Here is a 12,303-nt window from a genome sequence, read left to right on the forward strand (position 1 = left end):
TTACTGTCAGCCAACCTAGTGCCTCTTTGGTACTGGGGCCTGGTGAATTTTTTATGGACTCTGTCTGAAGCTCCTGCTGTAGACGCCTTAATAACAAGTAGAGCACAACCTCGTCGCCTTTCCCATGTCCCCCAGTAGCAAATCGCAATTTTGAATGAGGCCTGAGGTAGTTGGAGACTTGATCGCCAAAGGGAACCAGGCACTGTGTAGATAGCTAGAGGTGGACACCTCAATGTTCTCCAAAGCCCGAGGAACAGATGAAAAATCTGAAGACTTCACGAACAATGCTGGTACAAGAAGTTTTCAGGGAGGAGGGACATACTGCAGCTTCTTACGGTGCTCGATGATGCAGATACAAACAGAGTGCATAAGTTGGATTGTGATCACATAGGAATTGGAGTAGACTATTCAGGCCTGTTCCGCCATTCAATTAAATAATGGCTGACTTGTATCTTAACTCCATCTACCCACCTTGGTTCCATAACCCATAATACCCTGGCCTAACGAAAATCCATCAATCTCCATTTTGAAATTTTCAGTTGACCTCCAGCCTCAACCTCTTTTTAGGGGATAAATTTCCAGATTTAGGTCTTCGACCCTGTTCCGCCATTCAGTTAGATTATGGTTGATCTGTTTCTTAACTCCTCCATTTACTCGCCCTGTTATATAGGACACAGCCAGAACGTTAACAAGTCTTGAGTGAGACTACGGCCTAAATTTTTACTTGCAGCCGGGAAGACGACAGGGTTGGGGGCGCGGATTCCTGATGGGAAACCCGGAAGGAGGTCTTTTATCTTTTTCTCTCTGTTTCCCGCCCGACATGGTCGGAGATCTGGGGATGTGGGAGGGGTGGTGGTAGTGGTCGGAGATAGTTGGGGGAGGGGGGTCACTGCAGGTAGGCTTTTTGGGCCTGGGGGAAGCATTCCTGCTCCTCCTGGCCCACGAGCAGTGGGCCTGCTGTATTGGGCCTTTTCCCCTCCTCTCACGTGGCGTGAAGCAGAAGGCCTAGGAATCCCGGCCCCCCGGAGTTAAAAACAAAATATCTGTAAAAATGGAGGCCCACAGTCTGCTTGAAAGCTTTAGTAACCGACCTACCTCCTCGTCCGGCCTTAGCTGAAGCAGTTGGGGATTAAACCCCTTCAACAAAAAAAAAAGAGCTCATATCAACACTTTATTAGCAATGGGATTGTGAGTTGTAGGAATGAAGACAGTCTATGGAACAGAATGGTTGCTGGGATCAAGGAGACAACCATCTGTGGTATGTAACTGGCCAGCACTCAATGGCGTGGACCCCCAGACGAGTCGGCAAATTGTCTCCCCGTCAACCAGAACAAAACCACAACACGCAACATGGCCATATCCTCCAGCTGAGGCGATCTCTTCCAATGTGCTGCTCTCCCCAACTGAAGCAGGGCAGGAACTAAAGAAGTAAATATTTAGGCAGCATCTTTGCTCAGGAATGATTGGTGACGTCCGTAGGTAGATGCTCAGCTCCTTCGTATGACATTGCAAATAAACGGGTTAATGCCTGTGTTAAAATAGTGATTGTTACCCGAACACCTTAAGTGCTTGTCCATTAATATTGGTGCCAGTGATTTCTCGGCTCTTGTGTCTTGACCTGTAGCGTTCTCAGATAACGAGAGTGAGTCATAAGCAGTTTGTTTGAAAGAAAAGAAAGACTTGCATTTCTGTAGTGCCTTTCACCACCTCAGGACATCCCAAAGTTGCTTTACAGTCAATTAAGTACTTTTGAAGTGCAGTCACTGTTGTAATGTAGGGAACGCGGCAGCCAATCTGCGCACAGCAAGATCCCGCAAACAGCAATATGATAACCAGTTAATCTGTTTTTAGGTGTTGGTCGAGGGATAAATATTGGCCAGGACACTGGGGAGAACTCCCCTGCTCCTCTTCTTCAGAAACTCTCCACCTGAGCGGGTAGACGGGACCTCAGTTTATCGTCTCATCCGAAAGACGGCACCTCTGACAGTGCAGCACTCCCTCAGTACTGCACTGGAGTGTCAGCCTGGATTAATTTTATGCTCGATCTGCAGATTTTGTTTGCAGTGATTCTATACAATGGGAGTGAATGGGAAGAGATTTGATCCACTGGAATTTTATACAGTGGAGGTGAATTGGTTTGTTGCATTAGATTTGTACATGGGGAGTGATGGGAAGGGGGTTTGACCCATTGGAATTGCGTATAACTGATTGGAAAAGGGTTGGTGCAATATAGTGACCGGGAATGTGTTTTGAAATTCTTTACATTGAGAACTTCATCATTGGGTTAACCATTAGATTATCTGAAACTACTTGTACTTTCATGGCTGAGGGAGCTGGAGAACATGGGCAGGCGGAAACTGAAATTCATGAGGCCGTGACTTTACTCCCCATTCTCCCACCAACCCTTCAGCTTTGTTTCCTCCATCTTTCCCACCCCCCCCTGCTTAATTTAGAAGTTGCAAAGGAGTTTTGGGGAAAGAGTTTAACAAGAGCCCTGTGTACAGAGGGGAAGGAAGTGATGTCTTAACCGGACGCCACAACAGGAAGTACGCACATATCTTGAGAAAGTGTCTGAGTCCTAACGAGAAATTGCAACATCCATTTTCCAAAGTCTATTTCCTTTCAAAGAAACATAGAGACGATAAAATCATATTCGTGCAGTGTCACCAACAGTTACGAGAGGGTACAATTTGTGTTCCATCCATTGTGTTGGCTGAAGATATGTGGAATGTTTTGTTTTTACATTTTACAAGACTCCTTTGCATCGACGTGACCGCTATTCTTACCAGTCCTGTTAACTCATGCCTCCGTCCGATATTGTCTCTGTTTATTACCGTACGCAAACCAGGAGTCCTAATGGAACTTTGATTATCCACCTTAATGATGGGCGATATCCCACTCAACAACAACTTGCATTTGTGTGGTGCCTCCTAGTATAGAAAACGACCCAAGGTCCTTCACAGAGGTGTAATCAGACAAAAGTGGAAGCCGAGCCACAGAGATATTAGGCGGGGTGGTCAAAAGCTTGCTCAGCAAGGTGGGTTTTGAAGAGGGTCTTGAGGGAGGGAGGGAACGTCAGAGCTTGGGGCCTTGACAACCGAAGCCACGGCCGCCAATGGTGGGGCGAAGGGATGGTTTAGAATTATAGAAAGTTACGGCACAGAAGGAGGCTATTCGGCCCATCGTGTCCGTGCCGGCCGAAAAAGAGCTTTCCAGCTTAATCCCGCTTTCCAGCACTTGGTCCGTAGCCCTGTAGATTACGGCACTTCAAGTGCACATCCAAGTACTTTTTAAATGAGTTGAGGGTTTCTGCCTCTACCACCCTTTCAGGCAGTGAGTTCCAGACCCCCACCACCCTCTGGATGAAAAAATTTCTCCTCAGCTCCCCTCTAATCCTTCTACCAATTACTTTAAATCTATGCCCACTGGTTATTGACCTCTCTGCTAAGGGGACTAGGTCCTTCCTATCCACTCTATCTAGGCCCCTCATAATTTTGTACACCTCAATTAAATCACCGCTCAGCCTCCTCTGTTCCAAAGAGAACAACCCCAGCCTATCCAATCTTTCCTCATAGCTCAAATTCTCCAGTCCTGGCAACATCCTCGTAAATCTCCTCTGTACCCTCTCTAGTGTAATCACATCTTTCCTGTAATGTGATGACCAGAACTGTACACAGTATTCAAGCTGTGGCCTAACCAATGTTTTAGCATAACCTCCCTGCTCTTATATTCTCTGCCTCGGCTAATAAAGGAAAGTATCCCCTATGCCTTTTTAACCACCCTATCTACCTGTCCTGATTGGTTGATGGACTAGATGCTGGGGTCGAAGGAATGGAGAGTTTGTTGGGGGGGGGGTGGGGTTGAAGGAGATTGGAGATCAGGAGGAACGAGGCCATGAAGGGATTTAAACACCAGGATGAGAATTTTAAATTGGAGGCAGAATGGGACCCAATATGGGTCAATAAGGACATGAATGATAAGTGAGCAGGACATTGGATAGGGGCGACAGTACTTTGGATGAGCTGCAGTTTCTGACTCTGAGGCGAGAGTGCTACCGCTGAGCCAAGACTGACTCCGTTACGATAAGATGTGCAACTTTATTTAAACTGACAGCACCAATGCAGCACCAGACATGCAGCATCCAAGGTCGATCATTCTGGTGCTGTCACCTTAAGTTGCATGTCTTACTGTAATGGTGTCAGTCTTGGCTCTGGTAGCCCTCTCGCCTCTGAGTCAGATGGTCATGGCTTTAAGCCCCACTCCAGAGACTTGAGCACATCATCGAGGCTGACATTTCAATGCAGGACTGAGAGTCTTTCAGTTGAGACATTAAACCAAGGCCCATCTGCCCTCTCAGGTGGACATAAAAGATCTTGTGGCACTATTTGAAGAATGACCTAGCCAACGTTTATCCCTCTACCAATACCACTAAAAACAGATTGTGGGATCTTGCTGTGTGCAAATTGGCCACCGTGTTTCCTACATCACAATAGTGACTGCACCACAAAAGTACTTCATTTGCTGTAAAGCGCTTTGGGACATCCTGAGGTTGTGAAAAATGCTATTTAAATGCAAGTTCTTTTTCTCTTTCCTCCCTTCCATCGGTCTGTCAAAAAGATGTTTTAATCACCGGAATTCAAATGTCTCCTCCGAAAGATGGCACCTCCGACACTGCAGCACTCCCTCAGTATTGTCAGCCTAGATTTTGTGCTCGAGCCTCTGGAATGGGGTTTGAACCCACAACCTTCTGACTCTGGGCCCTACACTCCGCAATTCCCTCTCCACCTCCCTCTCCTCCTTTAGGACTCTCCTGGGTACTTTTTTGGTCACCCTGCTAATATCGCCTTCTTTGGCTCAGCGCCCATGTTTGTCTGGCTGCACCTCGATGAAGCATCATGGGATATCTGTGTTAAAGGCGCTATATAAATGCAAGTTGTTGCTTTTGGTATCGTAGAATTATATAGAATGTACAGCACAGAAGCAGGCCATTCGGCCCAACGGGGTCCATGTTGGTGTTTATGCTCCACATGAGCCTCCTCCAACCCTACTTCATCTCAGCCTATCAGCATATCCTTCTATTCCTTTCACTCTCATGCGTTTATCTAGCTTCCCCTTAAATGCATCTATGCGATTTGCCTCATTTACTCCTTGCGGTATCGAGTTTGATTGACTAATTGATCTTTTCAAAGGCTTGTGCTCTACTTTTAAAAAAAAACCACAAGTGAAGGTGAAATGTGTACTCCAGTTGATTTCCGAGGCGGAGAGCTTGCTCCTTAATTGTTACCTCTCTCTGCCCAGGCGAAGCTGCAGCAAGGAGACTGCTCTGTCGAATTCACTTCCGCCTCCGATGTTGCCGGGTTACTGAAGCAGTTCTTTCGAGAGCTGCCCGAGCCCATCGTTCCGGCGGAGTTTCGGGGCCCCCTGTGCCAGGCCCAGCAGCTGCAGGCAGAGGGTGAGCGCGGGGCTGCCACGGTCCTGTTGACCTGCCTGATGCCCAGGATCAACGCAGCCACGATGAACTACTTCCTGACCTTCCTCCAGACGGTTGCTACCAGGTAGGAGACCCTTTGTTTGGGGTGGACATATGAGGAGAGGTTGAGTAGATTGGGACTCTACTCATTGGAGTTCAGAAGAATGAGAGGCGATCTTATTGAAACATATAAGATTGTGAAGGGGCTTGATCGGGTGGATGCGGTAAGGATGTTCCCAAGGATGGGTGAAACTAGAACTAGGGGGCATAATCTTAGAATAAGGGGCTGCTCTTTCAAAAGTGAGATGAGGAGAAACTTCTTCACTCAGAGGGTAGTAGGTCTGTGGAATTTGCTGCCCCAGGAAGCTGTGGAAGCTACATCATTAAATAAATTTAAAACAGAAATAGACAGTTTCCTAGAAGTAAAGGGAATTAGGGGTTACGGGGAGCAGGCAGGAAATTGGACATGAATTTAGATTTGAGGTTAGGATCAGATCAGCCATGATCTTATTGAATGGCGGAGCAGGCTCGAGGGGCTGATTGGCCTACTCCTGCTCCTATTTCTTATGTTTAACTGGTCTGGGCCGAACAGGTGGGACACAATGGGCAGCCCAAGTGAAGGTCCTCCATAAGGATTGAGCATTGGGGTTACAAAGAACAGTTCCATATGCATCCAGTGAGGGGCGGCAGTGAGGGGTTGCAAACGGTAGCTTGGCATCGGCCAAGATAGCCCAAGTACACAAGTCTTTGAAGGAGGCAGGACAAGTTAATAAAGCTGTTAAGGCATACAGGATCCTTGGCTTTATTAATAGAGGCAAAGAGTACAAAAGCAAGGAAGTTATGCAAAACTTTATAGCACACTGGTCAGGCCCCAGCTGCAGTATTGTGGCCAATTCTGGGCAGCACACCTTAGGAAGGATGTCAAGGTCTTAGAGAGGGTGCAGACGAGATTTACTAGAATGGTACCAGGGATGAAAGACTTCAGTTACGTGGAGAGACTGGGATTGTTCTCCTTCGAGCAGAGAAGGTTCAGGGGAGGTTTGATAGAGGTGTTCAAAATCATGGAGGGTTTTGATAGAGTAAATAAGGAGAAACTCTTTCCAGTGGCAGAAGGGTCGGTAACCAGAGGACCCAGATTTAAGGTAATTGGCAAAAGAACTAGAGGCGCGACATAATTTCACTGCCTGAAGGGGTGGTGGAAGCAAATTCAGTAATAACTTTCAAAAGGGAATTGGATAAATACATGCAGGGGGATAATTTGCAAAATATGGGGAAAGAGCAGGGGAGTGGGACTAAATGGATAGCTCTTTCAAAGAGCTGGCACAGGCATGATGGACTGAATGGTCTCCTTCTGTGCTGTATCATTCTATGTATGGGAGGAAGAAGGGGGTAACTATGGGGACCGAGGTACCCACTGCGGACACTGGAAATCGGACAGAAAATGCTGGAAACACTCAGCAGGTCAGGCAGCATCTGTGGAGAGAGAAGCAGAGTTAACGTTGCAGGTCGAAGACCTTCCATCAGAACTGGTAGATGTTAAAAGATTCTCAGCAAGAAGAGAGCCAGGGAAAAGGGGGAGGGAGGAAAGAACAAATGGGAAAGGACTGGGGTAGGGTTGAGGGCAGGAGTGATTAAATGACAAAGGATGACGGTGCAAGACAAAAGGAGATAATAATGAGAGACACATGGAAACAGAAGATTGGTCCAGATGAGGTGTAAATGGTTACAGAATGTCCAAGAGAAAATGGGTGATTAAAATCTAAAATTATTAAACTCGTTTGGAAGGGACACTGAAAGGATTAAGGGGGTATTTTTGTCTTTCCTTGCTTTAATTATGTCACTCTCTACTGGAGAAGTTACTGATTTCTACATTTTCCCCCCTTTAATTCAGATCGGAAGAGAATAAGATGGGGGTCCATAACCTGGCAGTTGTCTTCACTCCAAACCTCTTTCAGCTCTTTGATGCAAATGACAAGCTGGCTGGTAATGTGGAGAAAGTGCTTCCATTACTCACTGTGGCCGCAGAGACCCTCATAATCCAAGCCCAAAATATTGGTGAGTCTGCATTAAAACTAGTTTGCCACAAAATCCTCCATTTGGAGTCTCTAAAATTGATCTCCTGGTATGTATTCGTGTGAAATTATATTACTAATATCTTCCTGGAGGTGGAATATGATAACCCAGCTTTGTAGCATTGTTTGTACGTTGCTGCATCTATGGACTATTAATATTATAGAATCACACAGCATAGAAGGAGGCCATTCGGCCCATCGTGCCTGTACCGACTCTTTGAAAGAGCTAAGTATCTATCCACTTCCCTTTTGAAAGTTACTATTGAATCTGCTTCTACCGCCCTTTAAGGGAGAGCACTCCAGATCATAACAACTCGCTAAAAAAAAATCTTCTCCTCATTTGCCATCTGGTTCTTTTGCCAATTATCTTAAATCTGTGTCCTCTGCTGACCGACCCTCCTGCCAGTGGAAACAGTTTCTCCTTATTTACTCTATCAAAACCCTTCATGATTTTGAACATTAAAGATAATGTGGCGTCATTTTTTTTTAAACAAAGTGTTTATTTGTTCTTTTAAAATAAGATCCTGCAGTCCTCCAATTAGCACACCAGAGCCAGGTTTCGAATTCTTATGTGCCAAGTCGCAAGCAAACCTTCCCAATGTCTGTTGTATTGAGTGCCTTGAGTTGAATGTCCTCCCACTCGTTCTCACAGTGCAGGACTCCCGTGGGTTAAAACTCATCCTATTCTGCCACTGTGACTCTTCCCAAACATTGGGGTTCCTGATCTTGGCTGTATCACTGGGAGCTGTGAGCGTGAATCCAAGTACCTCCCGCAGAGTGTGAGTGAGAATTTACGGTTGACTGAAGACCAGCAAAGGCCACGGAATGGGTTTGTATCTGACTCCTTTCCTCTAGTGCCTGTTGGTACCCATTGGAGGGGAAGATATCTCACAGCGATGTGCAGGCATTTCCTTTGTGGAAATCGGGAAATCTGATTAAGATGATTGGAGTTGCTGATCTTGGCTGCATCATTGGCAGGGTGACAGGCTAAACTGATCCCTACACCCTGGTCAGCCTGCTGACCAGACCACAGCCCAGTGCATGACATTTATCTGAATCCAAATTGAGAGGAAGCGAAGGAGAAAGGAAATCTAGAACAGAATGTTCCTTCAGAAATATGTATCTTCACCCCATCAGCTCCAAGACTGATCATCATCACTGGAAATTGCCACAACTCACAGAATAAATGACTAGATAATCTGTTTTTTTAGTAATGTTGGTTGAGGGATAAATATTGGCCCAGGACACAAGGGAGAACTCTCCTGCTCTTCGCAATAGTGCCATGGGATCTTTTACATCCACCCGAGAGGGGCCTCGATTTAACGTCTCATTTGAAAGATGGCACCTCCGACAGTGCAGCACTCCCTCGGTGCTGCACTGGGAGTGCCAGCCTAGATTATGTGCTCAAGTCTCTGGAGGGAGGCTTGAACCCACAACCTTCTGACTCAGAGGCGAGAGTGCTACCCGCTGAGCCACGGCTGATACTATTATCCTGTCCCACAGGTTGATCACTCTCTGGGAAAGGTAAAACCTTGTCGTCCAACTTCACCCTTTACTTCCTCTGTGCTACCCGACGCCATCACATCAAACACCATATCTCTCTGTGTGCTGTCTATGCCCTTGATGATAAATTCCTGGATCAGATCCCCTCTGTCTCTCCAGTGAGTACAGACTCGAGGCATCAAGTCTATGTGCGTGGCTCGATGTTCTCCGGTTGGGCATCACCATTATCGCCCTTCTCTGTACCTTTATCAGCATCGTAGGCTGGAAGTTTTCTCTTAGCTACTCCCGGTGTGGCGGGAACCCTGGTTATGCGCGTAAACTGTGTTTCTGCCATGCTTCCGGTGAAGTTACGGCAGCTGAGCTGAAGCAGCACCAAGAAACCTCCAGGCTATAATGTCCTTCTGAGGCGCTGCACCAAAGCTGGACACGGTACTCCCAAGTAAGGTTGTACCAAAGCACTCGAGAACCCTATTATTTTGCCCCAAGTTTTGAAATGAGTATTTGGGTAACTCAGTCTGTTTCCTTTGGTCGCTGCCTCTTGATGCTGAATTTGAACTTTGAGGCAGTGGGGAGTGATCACCCCTAAAGCTTTCCCCGTCTAGATTGTCTTTACTGTGTAAATTCGGGGTGCTCTTGCATTTAGAAGTTACTGTGACTGAGTAAACATTAACAACAGTCCATTAAGAATTTTGTTCCTGTTGACTAACTCCCACAGCTGAATGAATCCTGACCAGAATGTGCATGTATTTGTGTTATATTTCGGGTTGGGTTGGGTTCAGCCGTGGCTCAGTGGTAGCACTCTCTCCTCTGAGTCAGAAGGTTGTGGGTTCCAGCCCCACGCCGGAGACCCGAGCCCACAATCCAGGCTGACACAGAAGATGCACTGTCGGAGGTGCCGTCTTTCGGATGAGACGTTAAACCAAGTCCTCGTCTGCCCTCTCGGGTGGAGGTAAAAGATCCCATGGCACTATTCTGAATAAGAGCTGGGGAATTCTTTCGGGTGTCCTGGCCAATATTTATCCCTCAACCAACAGCTAAAAACAGATTATCTGGTCATTATCACATTGCTGTTTGTGGGATCTTGCTGTGCGCAAATTGGCTGCCACGTTTCCTACATTACAACAGTGACTACACTTCAAAAGTACTTCATTGGCTGTAAAGCATTTTGGGACATCCTGAGATCATGAAAGGCACTATATAAATGCAAGTTGCACAGTGCCTGGGATCGATCTTCGTGACGTCCGTTGGTCAGTCTTGGTGCTGTGTGTGGGATCAATCCTGATGCTGTGCATATGTCTGTGCGCTCACTTCCTGTTCTCCGTTATCCTGCCTTTTAGGTCACCTTCCGCCGTTTATTCTGGAAAAGCTCCCTGTTCTCTTGGATGCAGAGCCCAGGTGCCTGGTGTCCTCTGCTGATTCTCAGGATGAAGGCCGCAAGACGGTTACAATGAAGCAGGGAAAGAGGCCACGGCGGAGTGTTGGTGGTCAGTATTGGGAAATGGAGTCAGCAAAGCTCTACATCTTTGGAGGAAGTTGAACACCACAATGAAAGTCCAAAGGTCATTTGGTGTTTGCCCCCCCACCATGAGGTGTCACCATGCCAATTACTATTCACCAGTCAATACGGAGCCATCCTTTAGCTCAGTGGTAGCATTCCCACCTCTGAGGCAGAAGGTGCAGGGTTCGAATCCCACTCCAGACAGTCCCGGTGAGTGGAGACCGGAGCTCTGGATCTCGGTTCACATCCAGTGGGATACTCGTGGGTTGTGGGAGCCCATAAAACTCTCCCGCCGGATAGGACTAACTACCCCGTCGGCTGGTACAAAGATGGTTAGGAGCATTCACATCATGGCCTGTTAGACTGTTATTCAGTCTGCGAGTCCTTCCACTCTTGCGGAGATGCAAAAACAACAACAGCCAGTCCAAATGGCTGGCTCATAAACCAATACTCTGAAGTTGACCATTGGAGGAGGCTGAAGTAGCTGGGATGACCGCAAACAATTTGCGTTTATATAGCACCTTTAACGTAGTAAGACATCCCAAGGCGGAGTGTAATCAAACAAAATCTGACACCGAGTCACATAAGGAGATATTAGCACAGGTGACCAAAAGCTTGGTTGAAGAGGTATATTTTAAGGGAGCATCTTAAAGGAGGAGAGGGAGGCGGAGAGGTTTAGGGAGGGAGTTCCAGAGCTTAGGGCCTAGGCAGCTGAAGGCACGGCAGCCAATGGTGGAGCGAAGAAAATGGGAGATGAACAAGAGGCCAGAATTGGAGAAGCGCAGAGATCTCGGAGGATTGTAGGGGGTTACTGAGATAGGGAGGGGCGAGGCCATGGAGGGATTTGAACATGAGGATGAGAATTTTAAATCTGAGGCTTTGGTAGACCGGGAGCCGATGTAGGTCAGCGAGCACAGGGGTGATGGGTGAACGAGACTTGGTGCGATTTAGGGTACGGGCAGCAGAGTTTTGGATGAAACTGCCATCTGCTTAGTGTCTGTTGGCCGCACAATAAGATCAGGAATTCACCTCGTGGAGTCAAATTGGAGGACTCCTCTGCAGAGTCATGCATCAATATGCGATGAGTTACCGTGTAAAGTTTACATACTGTTGCGATAGGAGATTTGGTTCAGAGGGAGGCACGTTGATGGGACATGGTTAAGGAAGTTTTACTCTTCATCCAATCTCTGCTGCACCCCATCTAATTGTTCTTTATAATTAGACTCAATACAGAAATTCCCAAATGTCCAGAGTAGCTATATCTGGTCACTGGGAAACTTTCTGCTGCAGATATATCTAATGCAGCGCGAGTCACTGCAATGCGGTTTATTTTTTTTTAACTAGGAAGACAGAGGCCCTTAATGCAATATACTATTGTAGCTGGGGGTTTTAATGTGACAGACCAGGTGCCTAATGTCTCTGCTTTCTTCCCAGTCATTGTCAGTGGAGCACTGAGCAAGTTGAAGACTTCGATCACTCAATCCAGCACTCCCCAGATTGGCAGGGTCTCTGGTAGGTTGTGTTTCTGAGATCCCTCACTGCCCGACTGATAGCAGAGTCTGCCAAGCTGTGATATTCGGGTTCTAAAGGATATCAGCATAGTCTGACCCCAATTGTGTAAGATATTAGAGCATAAGGATTCTTGGAAATTGGAAAAGGTCACTCGGCCCAAACAAGCCCATCCCTTTCTCACGATTGACCCCTGCCTTACCTGCTTTTTCACCTGGCATAGGGAATCATTTTACAGAAAAAGAGAGCAT

General features: G+C 46.9%; 1 protein-coding gene across 1 annotated transcript in view; it reads left to right on the top strand.

Moving 5' to 3' along the window:
- Positions 1-12,303, top strand: part of LOC137305873 (rho GTPase-activating protein 11A-like) — a 54,057-nt gene that overhangs the window by 17,104 nt on the left and 24,650 nt on the right. The window contains exons 4-8 of the mRNA XM_067974809.1: positions 2,612-2,683; positions 5,299-5,555; positions 7,362-7,525; positions 10,383-10,529; positions 11,978-12,055. Of these exons, the coding sequence (XP_067830910.1) occupies positions 2,612-2,683; positions 5,299-5,555; positions 7,362-7,525; positions 10,383-10,529; positions 11,978-12,055 (718 nt within the window). The remainder of the gene's footprint in view (positions 1-2,611; positions 2,684-5,298; positions 5,556-7,361; positions 7,526-10,382; positions 10,530-11,977; positions 12,056-12,303) is intronic.

This window comes from Heptranchias perlo, chromosome 41 (assembly GCF_035084215.1).
Source record: "Heptranchias perlo isolate sHepPer1 chromosome 41, sHepPer1.hap1, whole genome shotgun sequence".
Taxonomy (NCBI): Eukaryota; Metazoa; Chordata; class Chondrichthyes; order Hexanchiformes; family Hexanchidae; genus Heptranchias; species Heptranchias perlo.